The sequence below is a fragment of the Saccopteryx bilineata genome, chromosome 2 (genome assembly GCF_036850765.1).
Source record: "Saccopteryx bilineata isolate mSacBil1 chromosome 2, mSacBil1_pri_phased_curated, whole genome shotgun sequence".
NCBI classification, from domain to species: Eukaryota; Metazoa; Chordata; class Mammalia; order Chiroptera; family Emballonuridae; genus Saccopteryx; species Saccopteryx bilineata.
The window spans coordinates 361,274,631-361,295,259 of NC_089491.1; the positions used below are offsets into that span (position 1 = coordinate 361,274,631).

The 20,629-nt window shown below is 44.1% G+C and overlaps 1 protein-coding gene and 1 pseudogene across 1 annotated transcript in view; one reads left to right on the forward strand and one right to left on the reverse strand.

The window, feature by feature from the left end:
* The window catches only part of VPS53 (VPS53 subunit of GARP complex), a 193,489-nt gene that overhangs the window by 34,350 nt on the left and 138,510 nt on the right, over positions 1-20,629 (reverse strand). The window contains exons 16-17 of the mRNA XM_066263104.1: positions 16,583-16,665; positions 14,879-14,957 (exon numbers count right to left, since the gene is read on the reverse strand). Coding sequence (XP_066119201.1) covers positions 14,879-14,957; positions 16,583-16,665 — 162 coding nt within the window. The remainder of the gene's footprint in view (positions 1-14,878; positions 14,958-16,582; positions 16,666-20,629) is intronic.
* LOC136323513 (small ribosomal subunit protein eS1-like) lies at positions 12,174-13,258 on the forward strand (annotated as a pseudogene).

Below are 20,629 nucleotides of genomic sequence, written 5' to 3' on the forward strand. Positions count from 1 at the left end.
ACATGAAAACAATGAGTGTCCTAGGTATCCTAGGTGAATTTAAATGAATTCACAGGGCGAGGCCAAAATTGACAGCAGCAGTCAATGCCTATACTTCATCTTGTTTTCCCCAGCTCTAAGGCAACACCTGGAGCAGCAGAATGTTCCAGAAAGCATAAGAAACTGGGGAAGGGCTTGACACCCCCATCCTCCAGTCAACACTAAGCACTTCCACAGTAATGACTACTGTTTTCCAAGCTCAGCTTTTTATATTTTAACATCTCAAAAGATAAACAATTATTTCAACACTACAGATCTCCATCAATAGAAGAAGACCACAAAGGGAGGTGGTGACATGCCTTGTCACTGGTTACAAAGCAAGTCTTAAGCAAGACTGAGCAGGGGAAGTGGGACTTCAAGTTTCTGCTGGTGAGCTAACTGCTCTGGATCACCACTGGCCATGTACCCACATTTAGAATATATGTGAAAAGATCTACCGAATTTCCCCATGTATAAGATGCTCCCATGAATAATACACACCTTAATTTTGGGGCCTGAAATCTGGGAAAAAAAATTACATAAAGTTATTGAACTCGCCTGACCAGGCAGTGGTGCAGTGGACAGAGCGTCGGACTGGGGTGCGGAAGGCCTAGGTTTGATACCCCGAGGTCGTCAGCTTGAGTGTGGGCTCACCTGGCTTGAGCAAAAAGCTCACCAGCTTGGACCCAAGGTCACTGGCTCAAGCAAGGGGTTACTCGGTCTGCTGAAGGCCTGCCGTCAAGGCACATATGAGAAAGCAGTCAATGAACAACTAAGGTGTCACAACAAAAACTGATAATTGATGCTTCTCATCTCTCTCCGTTTATGTCTGTCTGTCCCTGTCTATCCCTCTCTCTGACTCTCTCTCTCTGTCCCTGTAAAAAAAAAAAAAAGTTATTGAACTCAAGTTTTATTCATCATAAAATTCAAACAACTTCTCATCACTGTCAAAACTCCCATCCATTAGCTTGTCCTCATCTGTGTCTGATGACGAATCACTGTCTTCAACGAACGCAAAAAGAGCGTGAAAAAGTAGGAAATGCAAATGAAAAATATACAACCACTCTATAAGATGCACCCAGTTTTAGACCCCAAATTTTTTGAAAAAAGGTGCATCTTATATATGAGGGAATACAGTAAGATGCTTTAATACTTTAGCCAGTTATGACTCCATTGTTCAAGTTAACAGAAATATTAGCAAAAGTCAAGTAAATTCATGATGGTTTTTTCTTCTTTTCCAAGTGAGAAGAGGGGAGATAGACAAGTTTCTGCATGTGCCACAATCAGGATCCCCCCAGCAACCCTTCTGGTGCCAATGCTCCGCCAATCTGGGGCCATGCTCGCAACTGAGCTATTTTTAGCATCTGAGGTGGAGGCTCCATGGAGCCATCCTCAGTACCCAGGGCGTATGCACTCAACCCAACTGAGCCATGGCTGCGGGAAGGGGCGAGAGAGAGAGAGAGAGAGAGAGAGAGAGAGAGAGAGAGAGAAAGAGAGAAGGGAAAAGGTGGAGAAGCAGATGGTCATTTCTCCTGTGTGCCCTGAACCGGAATTGAACCTGGAACATTGCATGCTGGGCCAATGTTCTACCGCTGACCCATCCAGCCAGGGCCAGTCATGAGCTTTTTGTTTTTGTTTTTTGTATTTTCTGAAGTTGGAAACGGGAAGGCAGTCAGACAGACTCCCACATGCGCCCGACCGACCGGGATCCACCCGGCATTCCCTCCAGGGGACGATGCTCTGCCCATCTGGGGCATTGCTCTGTTGCAACCAGAGCCATTCTAGCACCTGAGGCAGAGGCCACAGAGCCATCCTCAGTGCCTGGGCCATCTTTGCTCCAATGGAGCCTTGGCTGCGGGAGGGGAAGAGAGAGACAGAGAGGAAGGAGGGGGGAGAAGGGGGGGAGAAGCAGATGGGCGCTTCTCCTGTGTGCCCTGGCCGGGAATCGAACCCGGGACTCCTGCACGCCAGGCCGATGCTCTACCACTGAGCCAACCGGCCAGGGCCCAGTCATGAGTTTTAATACTGTCTGTACACCCTACTAAGTATGTCTTGGGCCAGTTACCTAACCTCTTTGAGCCTCAGTTGTCTCAGCTTTAAAATTGGGGATAATAATAATATCTAAAATCTATATAGTTACCAAAAGATAATGCATGAAATGTTTTTGTGCCTGGCATGTATCAGTTCCATAGTAAATGTTAACTATTGCTACAATTTTAACAATAAATACTTTACTAATACTATGGAATAATGTAGTTCTAGATTAAATAATTCAGAAAATTATTAAGACCTGCTAAATGAGAAAACAGGTCATAAAAGAGTATATGAAGTATGAATGTATTTAAATATATATGTATAAAAAAGAGATAAATCATTAATTAGAATTATAGGGATTTATAATTTATTTCTTGGCCTGACCTGTGGTGGCGCAGTGGATAAAGCGTTGACCTGGAAATGCTGAGGTTGCCGGTTCGAAACCCTGGGCTTCCCTGGTCAAGGCACATATGGGAGTTGATGCTTCCAGCTCCTCCCCCGTCTCTCTCTCCTCTCTCTCTCTCTCTCTCTCTCTCTCTCTCTCTCTCTCTCAAATGAATAAAATAAAAATAAAAATAAAATTTATTTCTTAAAAAATTGTATTTTCTAGACTGACCAGGAGGTGGCGCAGTGGATAGAGCGGACTGGGATGCAGAAAACCCAGGTTCAAGACCCCGAGGTCGGCAGCTTGAGCGTAGGCTCATCTGGTTTGAGCAAAAGCTCATCAGCTTGGACCCAAGGTCGCTGGCTCGAGCAAGGGGTTACTCGGTCTGCTGAAGGCCCGCAGTCAAGGCACATATGAGAAAGCAGTCAATGAACAACTAAGGTGTCGCAATGCACAACGAAAAACTAATAATTGATGCTTCTCATCTCTCCGATCCTGTCTGTCCCTGTCTATCTCTCTCTCTGACTCTCTCTGTAAAAAAAAAAAAAAAAAAAAAAAAAAATTTCTAGAATAAAGGTGATTTGCTTTAGTCATAATGGTGAGAAAAGATCTTTTATGAAAAAATAAAGGTATGCTTTGGTTGCAGGTAGAAAGTGAACTTGAGGATTCCTTAACCATGCAGTTCTGTGGGTCTCCTGAAATAGATCTAAATTTTAATTACTGAGGAAAATGAGAACAGATTTGAGGACTGTTCTAGCTATTTCAAAATGTCTTTGGGGGATAGTAACACAGCCTCCTAAATTAGTACATGTTCACAATCTTGAAACCTAATGGAAATTACATTCCAGACTGCAAGGAAATTTAATTTGTTCAGTTTCTTCTTCTTTTTTTTTCTTCTAAAACTACCATTAGTGGGCCAAAGCTAAGTGCATTTGATCTTAAGAGACTAGATTCTTTCAACCTATTGATGCACATGGCCCTAAGAAAAAGAACACAGTGACGAGGGGTCCAGGGGACCAATGGTCCCTTTAAAGGAAGCCTTAGATTAAAAAAAAATCCTACTTGTAAGGCCATAATCAGTCATATTAATTACTAAGGATTTACAGAATTTACATTTAAAAAACAGAGTCTGGTAGATGTTTTTACCAAAACCTTTCAAACAACTCCATTTTTAAGAATCAGGAGATTTGGTTTTATTTCTTGCTTCACTGTTCTAAAGCTTTATGGCTTTGGGTATATTATGAAAAAGAAAACAAACACACCAGAATGACAATTCATTAGTTTTCAGGGAGAAGTATACAAAGCAGACTGGAATTTGGGTTGGCTGCTCAACCCATTTTCTCCCATGCAGGAAAGTCAGTGTCAGAACAAGAAAAGCTGAAGGCAAGGATCTAACAGGAGGCTTTCAAATGCTCAAAAAGTTCATAATCAAGTAAGCATGAACACTCACGTGAATCTAGTAGTACTGACTTATCACTCTTTCACTTTTAAGCCACTCACTTAAGCTGCTTTTACCTCAGTTTCCACATTTTCCAAAATGACTTACTCCTCCTATTCTGTATGTATAATATGATACAATGCTCCATAGAGAGAGACCTGAGTTTGAGTCCCGGTTCTGCCACCTGCTGGCAAAGTGATCACAGACAAGTGACTTAGCTTTTATCATCTTAAAGAGCTCATCCTAGAAAATAGTTCAATATAGGAGGGGAAAGTGGTGTGAGAGGTAATTTTTTTTTTTTAAGCGAGAGAGAGAACAAGAGAGAGGGACAGACAGGGACAGGCAGGAAGGCAGAGAGATGAGAAGCATCAACTTGTAGTTTGCGGTATAACTTGTTCATTTAATTGTTCATTGATTTGCTTTCTCATATGTGCTTTGATGGGGGGGGGGCTCCCGCTGAGCCAGTGACCCCTTGCTCAAGCCAGCGACCTTGGACTCAAGTGACCTTGGGCTTCAAGCGACCTTGGGCTTCAAGCCAGTGACCTATGATCCCACGCTCAAGCCAGTGACTTTGGGGGTTTTGAACCTGGGTCCTCAGAGTCCCAGGTTAATGCTCTATCCACTGTCACTGCCTGGTCAGGCATTTTTTTTTTTTTAAGATTTTATTTACTGATTTTTACAGAGAAGAGTGGGGAGCGAGAAGTATCAACTCATAGTTGCTTCATTTTAGTTGTTCATTGGTTGTTTGTTGTATGTGCCTTGACTGGGCAAACCCAGGTGTAAGGCCAGGAGCCACCATCGTGGCCATTCACATGCAGGTTCGCATTGGATTCGGACAGTCGGTAAAGAAACAGCGGAGCCAAAAACTGGTGGGCCATAGTCTTTAATCTAGCTTGCACCCGGCGGGCAAGTAAAAATACACACTGGGCTCCAAAACCCAGTCACATTCAGTGCTCACAAAGCTACTGATTTATCCAAGTTTCCTAGAATCAAAGGTTTCTAGCTCACCAGCCTTATTCTCCTCAGTTCCCCATCTCCTTCCTTATCCCAGATACAAACTCTGTACAAACTGGCATCTCACTCAGCACTCCGCCATCTTGGCTGCTTTTCCTGGCCTTCTCCACGTGGCCTCCTCCCGCTGCTGGCTCTATTCTCTCTGCTCTCTCATGCTAACCTCAGGAACCAAGAGCCCCAAACTCCCGCTCCGTTCCCATTTTATAGTGTAGAAATCCAAACCCTTAATCCAATATACATAATAGGGAAGTCTCTGAGGCATGATAGGATTGTACCACCTCACACCAAAAAGGGTGGGACAGGCTTAATCCCAAAACCAAGCTTCAGGCTACAACAATTCTCAACACACATTAATATCACCTGGGCAATGGCCTCTTTAACAAAATGAGCATAATACATTTTATCTGCCCAACACCAGGGTTTCAAACTTGCAACTTTAGATTGATGCTTTATCTACTGCATCACCACAGGTCAGGCCTGAGAGGTAATTTTTTTTTTTTTTTTTTTTTACAGAGACAGAGAGAGAATCAGAGAGAGGGATAGTCAGGGACAGACAGACAGGAACAGAGAGATGAGAAGCATCAATCATTAGTTTTTTGTTGCACGTTGCAACACCTTAGTTGTTCATTGATTGCTTTCTCATATGTGCCTTGACCGTGGGCCTTCAGCAGACTGAGTAACCCCTTGCTCAAGCTGGCGACCTCGGGGTCTCGAACCTGGGTCCTCCACGTCCCAGTCTGACGCTCTATTCACTGCGCCACCGCCTGGTCAGGCAGGTAATTTTAACACAACTTATCAGCAACACTACTATAATCTCAGTTAGTTTCAGACAGACCACTAAACTCTCATTACATTTCACTTCCTCCACATGGGCCGGGCCTGTTTAAGGCCATGTCTGTGTAAGTTTTCTACCAAACTCTGTCCCTCCGTGTTTTCCTCTCCTTTTCCAGCAGCAGGACTCTTGCCCACACTTGGGGGAGGAGCTACGAGCTGCATGTGGGCATTTCATAATTCTGACCTTTCTTCAGTCAGCAAGCTCCAGGATGCTACTTTTTCAAGTGAGAAGCCCTGCCTCTAAGTACCATCGAGGGAGCATCACATTGTCTTCAACAGCATTTGTATACACCCCAAGATTCCAGGGTCTATGATGTTGCCATTTCCTACAGGGACACCCAAGTCTCATCCTCTATGTCCACCAGCACCACACAGCTAACTCTCTCCAGTACAGTTGTCCATGTTTTTTTGTTTTGTTTTGTTTTGTTTGTATTTTTCTGAAGCTGGAAACAGGGAGAGACAGTCAGACAGACTCCCGCATGCGCCCGACCGGGATCCACCCAGCACCAGGGGCGATGCTCTGCCCCTCCGGGGTGTCGCTCTGCCGCGACCAGAGCCACTCTAGCGCCTGGGGCAGAGGCCAAGGAGCCATCCCCAGCGCCCGGGCTATCTTTGCTCCAATGGAGCCTTGGCTGCGGGAGGGGAAGAGAGAGACAGAGAGGAAGGAGGAGGTGGGGGTGGAGAAGCAAATGGGCGCTTCTCCTATGTGCCCTGGCCGGGAATCGAACCCGGGTCCCCCACACGCCAGGCCGACGCTCTACCGCTGAGCCAACCGGCCAGGGCCCAGTTGTCCACGTTTTACGTTGTCACCATCCGTTGGTCAAATGGCTATTTACAAACTTTAGCTCTTTGTTCTTCCTGCCTTCTTCATCTTCAAAGTCATTTCGGGAGTGCAGCAAGTCCTCAAATAATGTTGTGTCATTCAATGTCATTTTGTTATAATGCCACAAAAACTTAACTCTTGTTTATATCAGTTAGCTGATGGGAAAACTGGTGTCATTTTATGTCATTTCACTTAGAGTAGCAACAGTAAGTGAGGACTTACTGCACTACTGTTAAACAAGTACTATGCTATGCAATGTAGATCCAAAACTAAATAAGGCTTCAAGTTCTTGAAAGCTTAACAGGGAAGACAAAGATATAAAAATAATTGTATAACAATGTAGAGAGGTAGTCTGTGTACTGTGCGTCTTGAGGGAGAAAGACATTCTGGTAAGACAAAAAGTGGTGACATTGCAAGAGATTCAAAACAGCCAAAATAATCTCAGAAAAGAACAAAGGTGGAGGAGTCATACTTTCTGATTTCAAAGCTTATACAGAACTATGGTAATCAAAACAGTATTTCACTGGCCTAAGGACAGACATATAAATCAAAGATAAATAAACTCGTATATCTACAGTTAATTTTTTTTTTGACAGAGACAGAGAGAGAGTCAGAGAGAGGGACAGACAGGGACAGACAGACAGGGAGATGAGAAGCATCAATTCTTTTTTTTTTTCTTTTTTTTTTTGTATTTTTCTGAAGCTGGAAACGGGGAGAGACAGTCAGACAGACTCCCGCATGCGCCCAACTGGGATCCACCCGGCACGCCCACCAGGGGCGATGCTCTGCCCCTCCGGGGCATCGCTCTGCCAAGACCAGAGCCACTCTAGCGCCTGGGGCAGAGGCCAAGGAGCCATCCCCAGCGCCCGGGCCATCTTTGCTCCAATGGAGCCTTGGCTGCGGGAGGGGAAGAGAGAGACAGAGAGGAAGGGGGGGGTGGAGAAGCAAATGGGCGCTTCTCCTATGTGCCCTGGCCAGGAATCGAACCCGGGTCCCCCGCACGCCAGGCCGACGCTCTACTGCTGAGCCAACCGGCCAGGGCAAGAAGCATCAATTCTTTGTTGCAGCACCTTAGTTGTTCAATGATTGCTTTCTCATATGTGCCTTGACAGGTCGGGGGGAGGAGGTTACAGCAGAGTGAGTGACCCCCTGCTCAAGCCAGCAACCCTGGACTCAAGCCAGCAATCCTGTGCTCAACCCAGCGACTTTGGGGTTTTGAACCTGGGTTCTCTGTTTCCCAGTCCAACACTCTATCCACTGCGCCACTGACTGGTCTGGCATATAGTTAACTAATTTTGACAGGAGTGTCAAGACCATCAAATGAGGAAAGAAAAGTCAACAAATGGTACCGGGACAGCTAACTGTATACAAGGGAAAGGATGGAGTTAAATCCTTACCTCCCACCATATACAAAAATTTACTCAAAATGGATAGAAGACCTAAATGTAGGAGTTAAAACTATAAAATGCTTGAGAGAAAATGCTTGTAATGGATTAGACAATGGTGTCTTAGACACAACACTAAAAGCACAAGCATCAAGAGAAAAGAAATAGACAAACTGGACTTCGTCAAAATGAAAAACTTGAGTGCTTCAAAGGACAAGAGCAAGAAAGAAAACACAGTCCTCAGAAAAAAATATTTTTGCAAATCATGTATCTGATAAGTGGTCTTATAACTCAACAACAGTAAACAATCTGATTTTAAAATGGGCACAGTATCTCTCTCTGTCTCTCCCTTCTTCTCTCTCAGTCCCTCTTACTCCTTCTCTGTCCCGCTCTCTGTCTCCCTTTCCCTCCATCTCTTTCCTTCTTTATCTGTCTCTGTCTCTTTTTCCCTCTCTGCCTATCTTTTTCTCATACCACTCTCTCTATCACTCTATTTCTGTCTCCCCACCACCACTTCAGGACTGTGTATCAGACCTGGATCAGCCAGGGCGGCTAGAAATGGCCATGTGCTGCCTACAGGGTGTGTATGCAGCTCTCAGGGGCTCCCAGAAGCTTCCCTCTGAGTCCTTCTGCACCCTACAGCCACCTGCTCATCCCCTCAGCCACCCTTTTCTTCTTGGCCTGTGCGATACCCAGGTCTTAGGCTCCTGGCTTGGCAAAGTGTCAGGAGGCACTTCCCCTGCTTTGTCTCCTCCCACCCCCTTCATTGGAGGGAAAAACTGAATTAGAAAAGTATCCCAGAACACTACATTGAGATACCACTGCACCTCCCTTAGAAAGGCTATAAGTAAAATAACAGTGTTGGTAAGGATAAGGAAAAACAAGAACTCTCATATACTGCTGGTAGGAATGCAAAATGGTGCAGTCATTTTGGCAATATTTCAAAATGTTAAATCTAGAGCTACCACATGACCCAGCAGTTCCACACTTAGGTGTATATGCAAGAGAACTGAAAAATCTATATTCACATGAAAACATGTACATGAATATTCATAGCATTATTCATAATAATTAAAATACGGACACAGTCCAAATGTCCACTGAGTGAAAAAGGGATAAACCAAGTTTGGTATAACCTTACAATGGAATATTATTCAGCCATAAAAAGGAATGACTTACTGATACATGTTAACCCATGAATGAACATTGAAACCATTAGACTAAGTGCAGAAAGCCAGTCACAAAACCCACACAGTGTATGACTCCATTTATGTGAAATGTCCAGAATAGGAAAATCCAAAGAGACAGAAAGTAGATTAGGGGTTGTCAAGGAAAAGGGGAGTGACTGCCAGTGGAATGGGTTTCTTTCTGGTGTAGTAAAGATGTTCTGGAATTAGACAGTGGTGGTGGATGGCCTTGTGAACATTGAATTATATATTTTAAAAGGGTGCCTTATACTTCAAATTTTAAAAAGGAGGCAGACATTTCTTTCTTTTTTTTTTTTTTTAATGTCAGAGACAGAGAGTCAGAGAGAAGGACAGACAGACAGGAAGGGAGAGAGATGAGAAGCATCAATTCTTCATTGCGGCACCCTAGTTGTTCATTGATTGATTTCTCATATGTGCCTTGACCGGAGGGCTACAGCAGACCAAGTGACCCCTTGCTCAAGACAGCGAACTTGGGCTCAAGCTGGTGAGTCTTGCTCAAACCAGATGATCCTGCACTCAAGTTGGCGACCTCGGGGGTCTCAAACCTGGGTGTTCTGCGTCCCAGTTTGATGCTCTATCCACTATGCTACCACCTGGTCAGGAAGGGCAGACATTTCTTAAAGGATGTGCTCACTGGGCAGACAATAGTGGGAAAATAATTGTAGGCAGAAAGAACAGAAAAAGAAAAGGCATGGAAACCATACAAATGTAATGCATTCAGGGTAGTGGAAATGGCTCTGAGGCTGGAGTACAGGTAGACACACAGAACTGACAAGGTGGTGAAGGGACAGATGACAAAACCCCCATACGCCAAGGCAGTGGTCACAGAGTGCCTCAGTGGGAACGAGGGCTCCTTCCAGGAGATTGACGTAACAGCTATTTACTCAATCCATCTTGTCAAACTCAGCATCATCTGACAGCTCCATCCCACTTTGGCAAGTCCAACACTCATTTTTCTCACCATTTAGATATTACATTTATTTACAACACCAGTTATTCAAAGTTTTCTCCCCACCAGACTATAAACTCCTTGCGGGTGACCGTTTCCAATCTCGACTACATAAGTGCAAGCACACAGTCCCCTGTGGAATTCCAAAGATGTGTAATGAATGAGAATGGCAATTTCGGCAAAGTTCTAAGCTTTCCTCACTTTACCAACTTTTGTTCATATTGTCACTGTTTGGAATGCTGTGCTAACCACAAGTTTGTTCCAAACTTCGCCATCCCTCTAATAGACCTTCACCATCAAGTTGTATTTCAAATGCCACTTCCTCACGAAGGCTCCTCTCATCTCCCCATGTGTATATAAACTCTCTTCTCTTTTAGATGCTGAGTTTTGTACTTTTCTTACTCTACTCATTTTGGTACTGATTTTTATGGTACTGCAGTTATTGGGCATTCCTCTCATTTCACACATCTCTTGCCCCATGCCTTCTGGAATCTAAGAACCTTGAGATAAGGCCTGTGTCCTTCCCAGCCCTGCAATTCCCAGCACCGTGCTGGGTAGAGTCGGATTCGAATGGTTCAACTGGCAGCAAAACTGATGGGATCAGAGATAGAAATAAGCATGATCACAGAACTAAAGTTTTAAAAAATCCTAGAAGAAACGACACAAAATAGGACACAGGCACAAATAACGGACAGTGTGCATTGAATCAATCTGTGACCGCCTGGCTTGTTTATATCTGGTCATTTTCATCACATGGATTTCATTTTGCTAGAACTCCAGGACAAAGATCAATGGCCGCCCAGCTGCTGTGTCCCCAGGCCTGTGGTTTTCCTGTGATATAAACAAAAGACTCTGGAGGTATGGTCTCTGTTAATATTTGCTGGTGCGGCTTCGGGGGGAGAAATGAGTGGTGGGGTGGGATGGGGAGCTTGAGGAAAATCCACCTAGTGAGTTGACAGTTCACATAAGCAACACCTGGAGTGTTAAATCCCCTACAACTGTTGTTTTACTAAAAAGAAAAAAATCCAATCTTCCTTTGGTAAATGTAAAAATTCTTTCACCAGCTGCATTCCAATCTGAAATGTGTGGCAGTTCAGGGGCGATGGCAGCTGGAACAGATCACATTCGGGACGCAGTGAATGTTCACCAGCAGCGAGGGGATAATCGGAGCCCACAGAATGAATTTTCAGAGCTACGTTCCTTTAAGAATGTGGGTTAGCCTCACTCAGCCTACTCAGAGTTCTCTGCCTCTAAACATTGAGAGTACTGGAAATACACATCCACATGTGATTGGCCAAAGGATCAGCCTTTTGAACAGAAACGCTGTGACATCAGCTATTCAGGACTCCCCACTTAGCTTCAGAAAACCCTGATGCCTAAGTTTTGGTTTTAATCCTATTTTTGTTAAATATTTACAATCTACTACAAACCCAAATTCAGACCAAATGTCTGCTTACATAACCTTCTGATGCAGCCACTCCTCCCAACAAGAGGGAAAATGAGCATTTACTGGCGCCTGCTCAGTCCTACTCTCTTCGAGCTCCATCCTCACAATTCAGGGAAGCAAGTACCTGTATTTCACACCCTGATAAGGTAATTTGGGCCCAGAGAGGTTAATTCATTTGCTCAAAACCCCCCAAAGGAAAAATAAGGAGAATTAAGTCTGTCTAACTCCAAAGCCAGTGTTCTCTCCACTGTGCTCTGTCTACTACTGGCCAGTATACCCCAGAGAAGTTCTTTCTCCAGAATTTGTAAGAATGCAACAAGAGTTTAAGACTCTAAAACAGGCACTGGCAAACATCTTCTATAAAGGGCCAGATTGTAAATATTTTAGGCTTTGTGAGCCACATGGTCTCAGTTGTAATTATTCAATTTTGCCCTTGTATCCAAAAAGCAACCACAGATAATATATGTATGGATAAATGAGTATGGCTACGTTCCAATAAAACTTTACTGACACTTTTCAGCTCTCTGAGCAGCACCATGGTAGTTGGCAAGAACAAATGCCTTACAAAAGGCGGCCAAAAGTGAACCAAGAAGGTTAGTTGATTGATTTTCTAAGGAAGATTGGTGTGATAGAAAAGCACAGCTATGTTCAATGTAAGGAATATTGCAAAAGCACTAGTTATGAGAACTCAAGGAACCAAAATCGCATCTGATGGTCTCAAGAGTCTCATATCTTTGAAGTGAGCCTAGCTGATCTGTAGACTGATAAAGTTGCATTTAGAAAATTCAAGCTAGTTACCGAAAATGTTCAGGGCAAACACTGACTAACTAATTTAATTTCCATGGTGTGGCTCTTACCATGGAGACAAAATGTGCTCCATGATCAAAAAATGGCAGACCATGATTGAAGCTCATGTTATGTTATGATTACCAATGGTTATTTGCTTTGTCTATTTTGTGTTGGTTTTACTAAGAAATGCAATCATGGCCCTGGCCGGTTGGCTCAGTGGTAGAGCGTTGGTCTGGCGTGCAGAAATCCTGGGTTTGATTCCTGGCCAGGGCACACAGGAGAAGCGCTCATCTGCTTCTCCACCCCTCCCCCTCTCCTTCCTCTCTGTCTCCCTCTTCCCCTCCTGCAGCCAAGGCTCCATTGGAGCAAAGTTGGCCTGGGCGCTGAGGATAGATCTGTGGCTTCTGCCTCAGGCGCTAGAATGGCTCTGGTTGCAAGAGAGCGATGCCCCAGATGGGCAGAGCATCGCCCCCTGGTGGGCGTGCCGGGTGGATCCCAATCAGGCGCATGTGGGAGTCTGTCTGACTGCCTCCCCGTTTCCAACTTCAGAAAGATACAAAAAAAAAAAAAAAAGAAATGCAATCATGGATTCATAAGACCTCTTATGCTCAGCATCAACAGGTCTACCAAATCCAGAAGATGATGATGAAAATTATAACCTAAGAGATGCAGACAAATGACTTTAAAGAAGTATTCAATAAATTAATTCCAGATAGGACTGGAAAAGACGTAGAAAGGGCTTTCCCATCTATTTATCTGCTCCATGATGTCTTTATTAGGAAAGTCAAAATGCTGAAGAAGCTCAGGTTTGAACTGGAAAAACTCACTGAGCTTCACTGAAGATAGCAGTTCTAGAAAAGCTACCGGGAATGAGACAGGTGCTAAGGTTGCACTAACGGATGGATATAAGTCCCCAGTCCAGGAATCTGTTTAAAATTTAGACATTTAATGGTGACAATAAAAATCCTATTTGTGATTAAAAAAGAAAAACACAAACTTTACAAAAACAGGCAATGGGCCTAATTTGGCCCACAGGCTGCAGTGTGCCAACTCCTGCTCTAGAAGGTTCTATAGTGGGCAATTTCATGTTATTTGGCTTAGAAATCAATAAAGAATCACTTGTTTCCAACTCAATTAATCAACAAACATGAAAGTCTTCTATGTTTTCTATGGTCCATGCATTTAAGGAATTTACATTCTTTTAAGAAGACAAGTATATAAAAGCCAAATAGCAACACAAGGCAGTAGGCAGTAAGTGCCAAAGGAGGGAGCTTGAGGGCTAAGGGCCACCGTGATAACAGAACACTAGGGCCCACAACCTGATCAAATGACCTTGCATTGACACCAGAGCTCAGAATGAGTTGGAAAAACAAGGACGATGAGCCAGAAGTTACTAACAAAAACACACATTCTGGGGAGACCATGTTGTGGACCATAAATGGCAAAAAGCCTTTGTAGATTCAAGGCTTAGCAAAAGGCTAAGTTCTCCCCTCTCCACCTCCATATTGGCTATGATGCTGAATATTTACACCCACTTCATTTGCTTGCTTAAGTTGCTGGAAGCAATTTACATGCCCTTCCTCTCACTCTTTGTTCAGCTGTTGGCTGATTTGGCTTATGCATAATGGAGGGATTCCTGTTTATGCCTTGGGAGAGTTCCTGTTTTTGCCTCAGATGTGTAACTTTGTATCAAGGACTTCCTTGATTTGCATATGGCTATATAATAAAGCAAACTGGGGCTATGGGGCACTCGGCTATTGCCATCAGCATTGAAGAGGCCTCCTGATCCCATCCTTTTTTCTTTTTTCTTTTTTTTCTTTCTGAAGCTGGAAACGGGGAGAGACAGATTCCCACATGCGCCCGACCGGGATCCACCCGGCATGCCCACCAGGGGCGATGCTCTGCCCACCAGGGGGCAATGCTCTGCCCCTCCGGGGTGTTGCTCTGCCGCGACCAGAGCCACTCCAGCTCCTGGGGCAGAGGCCAAGGAGCCATCCCCAGCGCCCGGGCCATCTTTGCTCCAATGGAGCCTTGGTTGCGGGAGGGGAAGAGAGAGACAGAGAGGAAGGAGGGGGGGGGTGGAGAAGCAAATGGGCGCTTCTCCTGTGTGCCCTGGCCGGGAATCGAACCCGGGTCCCCCGCACGCCAGGCCGATGCTCTACCACTGAGCCAATTGACCAGGGCCCCATCCTTTTTTCTTAATGAGTCTGTTTTCTTAATTCCGCACTGTTCTCACTCAAGACCCAGAATTACAAGCTGCGTTGGTCCGCGGCAAGACCACTTAAGGTTTCCATCGGCATGTGTCAGATGTTAATCAAAGTTAACATCTCCTTCTGAGTTACCAAACACATCTGCTCCCTGTCTTTCTCTGAAAGGACAAGCAACTGACCTAAGATAAACTGCATATTTTGGGAAACTCCTAGAGGTCTCCCACTAGCTTCCCAACTGATACTTTAAGCACTGAAGAGCCTTAAGAAACTCCAGGCAAGGGCTGATAGAAGCCACCTGGGGTCACTCTTGGCCATCTATGAAGGAACACTTCCTAAATCCTTACCTTGCTCATGGCGGTCAGGGCAGGGTCGCAGGCGGCATCCAGATCCTGAACCAACAGCTGAATGCTGCTGGAGATGACGCTGCAAATCAAACCCGTTAGGTCAGGACTTTAAATGAGTGACTTTTAAAATGCCATAGCCCCGTGTAAAATTAGATTCATCATTTCATCAGAAACTCAGAAAACACAAGTTTCAGATCAGAAGGGAGTTAGTGACAATGAGGAGCATTTGCCTCTGGCTTCATTCTTGCTGCATGTCCTGGTCTCACTCAGGTTGGTCCCCACTCAGAACACCACCTGCCACAGCCAAGCTCCCTATTTGCTCCATCCAAAATCCCCCTTCATTTCTACCTCTAAGAGGACCTGCTTGCCAAAATGTTTCAATCAGAACTTGGGGGGGAGGGGAATAGTTGAGAAAAGGAGAGGAAATGACTTAAGAAGAGAACTTTAATTTTTACTCTAAAAGTGGAGGATAGCCCTGGCTGGTTGGCTCAGTGGTAGAGCGTCAACCCAGTATGTGGATGTCCTGGCTTCAATTCCCGGTCAGGGCACACAGGAGAAGTGCCCATCTGCTTTCCCACCCTTCTCCCTCCTTCCTCTCTGTCTCTCTCTTACTCTCCCTCTCCCTCCACAGCCAAGGCTCAATTGGAGCAAAGCTGGCCTGGGCGCTGAGGATGGCTCCATGGCCTCCGCCTCAGGTGCTAGAATGGCTCCAGTTGCAATGGAGCAACACCCCAGATGGGCAGAGCATCACCCCCTGGTGGGCATGCCGAGTGGATCCTGGTAGGATGTATGCAGGAGTCTCTGCCTCCCTGCTTCTCACTTCAGAAAAATACAAAAAAAAGAAAAAGAAAAAAAGAAGTGGTGGATGAGAAAGCCTGGCCTATCCCAATCTCATTTAATGAGCACAAGAAAAACACTGCAAGGTAACACCTTGCATAAGTGAGAGAAATAACTAGTTCAAGAAGGCTTTTCAGTTTGAATTTCTTGGAGAGACACCCTGCCAATCCAAACACACACACACACACACACACACACACACACACACACACACGGCTAAAATCTGTCTGCTTACACTTTATACCAGATATTTTCAACCGGTGTGCCACAAGAATTTTTAAAACGTGCAAGGCCTGACTAGTCAGAGACAGTGACCTCTTTTCTCTTAGATTGTCAAATAAAAAATGACAATAGCCAACACAACAAGAGTCTTCTGGTGTCAATGAATCAAAATTATACCTATTATTTTTTCTCAGATCAGCCAAATTATATTTTTTTATGTGCCGCAGAATTTAGTAATTAGTTTATGTGTGCCATGAGATGAAAAAGGTTGAAAATCACTGCTTTATATTCAAAACCACTGGTGGCGGGGCCAGTCCTCTATGGACTTAAGGGGGGCAGATAGGAGGCCTTGGACCTGACCTTTCAGGGATGGCCAAGGGAGGCTTTTTTCTTTTTGTTATTCTAATAGTGAAACAATAAAAACCCAGAAGTTAAAAGTGGTTGTAGCTGAGGAGACAGACTGGGATACAATCTTCTAATTGCACCAACCTCTAGCACTTCTTCTTAGTGGCCAGTGACAAATAACCCTGATCCAACAGAAAGCCCCAGAAACCCCTTGGGATCTGTCATGACTTAAAGCCTACAACCAGAGATATGCTGCTTTGGGAAGGGCAGGCCTAGAGCAAATGTGTGCAAGGTACATACGTGCTGAAGGTGTCCATTTCTCCAGTCAGATTGATGCGTTCAGTCAGACTCACGTCAACTTTTTCTTTGAGTTTTTCTTCTAGCTATTAGAAAATAAGTGATAGAACAGCATGCTTAATGATTAACCAAATGAGTGTACCATGGTAAGAATACTTAACATTGAGTTTGACAATTCAGGCACAATTCCAGGCATGTTCCATGTATTGACTCAATTCTCACAATACTATGAGAAAGATCCTATTGCTATAATTATTTTTAAAGATTTATTTTATTGTGCTTGCTTTGGCAACACATAGACTAAGATTTTATTTATTGATTTTTAGAGAGAGAGAGAGAGAGAGCATCAACTCATAGCTGCTTCACTTCAGTTGTTCATTGATTACTTGTCCTATGTGCCTTGACCAGGCAAGCCCGGGGTCTGGAACCAGCAACCTCAGCATTCTGGGTCTGTTGGGCAAGTAAGTTTGTAAAAGTTGTGTTATTTGATTTTGCCTACTTTTATTAAAAAATGACTGCTGCCCATGTAAAGTGGCTAATTACCTTCCTGCTTGGGAAGGAGCTTTGTTATGCTAATGTGTGCTGGAGGAGGGGAAGGAGACCATGTTTTTGCAGAGAAGCAGCCAAGATGGTGGGGTGCTGAAGGAGAAGCCAGTTTGTACAGAGTTTGTGCAGAGATGAGAAGGGAGAAGGCATGTAGATGGGGAACCAGAGGTGATTGAGGCTAGTGGGGCCTTTGATTCTAGGAAAACCGGGAGAGCCTGACCAGACAGTGGTGCATTGGATAGAGCGTCGGACTGGGATGCCGAGGTCCCAGGTTCGAGACCCCGAGGTCACCAGCATGAGTGCGGGCTCATCTGGTTTGAGCAAAAGCTCACCAGCTTGGACCCAAGGTCGCTGGCTTGAGCAAGGGGTTACTCGGTCTGCTGAATGCCCACAGTCAAGGCACATATGAAAAGCAATCAATGAACAACTAAGGTGTCACAACGCGCAACGAAAAACTAATGATTGATGCTTCTCATCTCTCTGTTCCTGTCTGTCTGTCCCTGTCTATCCCTCTCTCTGACTCTGTCTCTGTAAAAAACAAACAAACAAAAAAACCCCACAAAAACCGGGAGAAAGTCAGTGGCTTTGGGAGTCCTGAATGGAAAGGGAAGTGTTTTCTTGCTGTGTGTATTTACTCCCTGATGGTGTGAGGCTGGAATAAAGGCATGGCCCACCAGTTTTCAGCTCCACAGTTTCATTACCGTCTATCTGAATCTAATGTGAACCTGCACGAGCCTAGCTGTGATGGCCGTGACCCCTGGCCTTACAGTATTGATGCTCTTTCCACTGTGCCACCACAGGTCAGGCTCTATTGCTATTTTGAGTGACCTACCCAAGAGAGTGAGTGGTAGGACCAGGAATCAAACATCCTCAAGAACTTGTGCCCTTTAGCACTGGACCATAACTTTTTCTTATGACACACTGACAATTCATTTCACTAATTTTAAAAAGGACCCTGATTTTTAAGATACTGCCCCATCAACTGTAGGCTCACTCCCCAACAGTGGAAACCCTGGCGGAGGGAGACAGTAAAATCAGGATTAAAGTATTCATTGAGTGCTCTGATACACCCCTACTGTGTTAAAGGTGTTACAAAGGCAAAGAAAAGCAGCACAGTTTGTGCCTCCAGCAGTCTAGAGCACATGAGACAAATGCTGGCCATGCTCCCAGCCGCCCCAAAGACAAATATAACTGAACAGGAATTGTAAATATCTCCAGACATCCTGGGAATGGATTCATCTAGTACTCCCAGACCTATTTATTATACAAACTCTAAGAATAATGAGTGTTTTGTCTTAAATTTAAAAATGCTCTTAGGGATACGTAAATTACTGCAATCATTTTGGAAGGCAATTTATTTAAAAAGCAAAAAATTAAATATACACACCCTTTGAGCCAGCGATTTCACATCTAGAAAAGTATTTCAATGAAGTAATGAGAACAATGTACAAAGTTATGAAAGTATTCTTTGTAACATTCATTCATTCAAACCAGTATTTACTGAAAGGCCATTTTGTACCAGGCTCTGTAATAGAGTAAGACAGGGGTCGGGAACCTTTTTGGCTGAGAGAGCCATGAACGCCACATATTTTAAAATATAATTCCATGAGAGCCATTCAACGACCCGTGTACGTTACGCATTATCCAATAAAAATTTGGTGGTGTCCCAGAGGACAGCTGTGATTGGCTCCAGCCACCCGCAACCATGAACATGAGCGGTAGGAAATGAATGGATTGTAATACATGAGAATGTTTTATATTTTTAACGTTATTATTATTTTTATTAAAGATTTATCTGCGAGCCAGATGCAGCCATTAAAAGAGCCACATCTGGCTCACGAGCCATAGGTTCCCGACCCCTGGAGTAAGAGAATTATTCAATGAACAAAACAAGATCCTGTTCTCATAAAGCTCACATTCTAGTGCTGTTTGTTACTGAAAAACTGGAAACAATCTACATGTATATTTAGGAGTATAAGGCCAGTGGTCCTGGCCATGCAGGTTCCCACTGAATTCAGGCAGATGGTAAAGAAACAGGAGAGCTGGAAAAATGGTGGGCCATTCTGTTTATTAGAGTCTGAAATGGTGGACAAGAAAGCTGGCAGAGAAAACCACTCGTCCTGCCCCTCTCTCTCTCTCAGCACTCACAAGCAGACAGGGCGGGGGGGGGACCTGGGAGGAGACCCCCTTCTCCAGCAAACAATGCCAAAAAATGCCCCCCCCCCACAATGGCGCAGGCAATCCACAATCTATAATTTGCTGCCCTGAGGGCAAGCACCTGCAGCCTTACATAGACTACATACACAGGTGCTGCACTGTGCTCAAGTACCAATCAAGCAAAGTACAAGAGAGCAAGCCTAACACACTGTTTGCCCCCAAAAAAGAGACTGATAAAAAAAAATTATGGTGCAGGCTTACAATGCTTAACTCTTCAGCAGCTTTGTTCTGTTACACTGAAAATAAAATCCAAACTTCTAACCATGACTTGGGTCCCCTCTCTTGCCCACATCCAGCTTTCCCCCTTGCTGGCTTGGCTTCAGTTACACTGACCAGTTAAAGCTGGGAAAATATCAAAGTCTGTTCCCCCCCAGGGCCTTCATACTTCTGACTTCCTTTCCCTGGAACACTCTCTAGGCCTCACCTGCTCCTCCCAACCCTCAGATCTCTGCTTTGCTTCAATGTCACCTCCTCAGAGAGGCTTTTTTAAAAATAAATAAATTTTTATTAATTTTAATGGGGTGACATCAATAAATCAGGGTACATATATTCAAAGAAAACATGTCCAGGTTATCTTGTCATTCAATTATGTTGCATACACATCAGAGAGGCTTTCTTGACCACTCTAATTCTGTAGGCAATATTTGTTTCCTTCTTAGCACATAACACAAAATTGAGGGTACATCTTGGCTTACATATTTATTATCTGGCTCACTCATCAGTTCTAAGTTCCATGACAGAAAGAAACTTGGCTACTTTGTTCACCACTGTTAATTAATATCAACTATAGTTCTTGAGACATATATAAGTGTTTCAGAAAGATCTCTTGAATGAATGAATGAATGAATGAAATACCGCATGCACATGTTAAGTATAAAAGTGTCACAATTAGTAAACCAATATTGATACATTATTGGTATTGTCTTTAAATTTTTATTTTTCAAATTCTTCACTGCTTGGATTCTTAAGTCTCTGGTTTCTCCCTCCATTATTTTTGGGGGCCCCCGCCTGGCTCAAACCCTGCAATTTTTTAAGGAAACTGGGTTGTTTGCCCTGTCGATCCTCCTATAGTTGGATTTTGTTGATTGCATCCACAAGGTAATAATTAACATGCTCCGTTGACCCTCTTGTGTTTCCTATAGATTATAGTTTGATGTACTGTTGACCCTGGAGCAACATGGGTTTGAACTGTCCACTTACATGTGGATATTTTTCAATACATATGGAGATTTCCTCTTCCTTATATAATAAATTTTTCTTTACCTTACTTTTTTGGGGGAATTATAT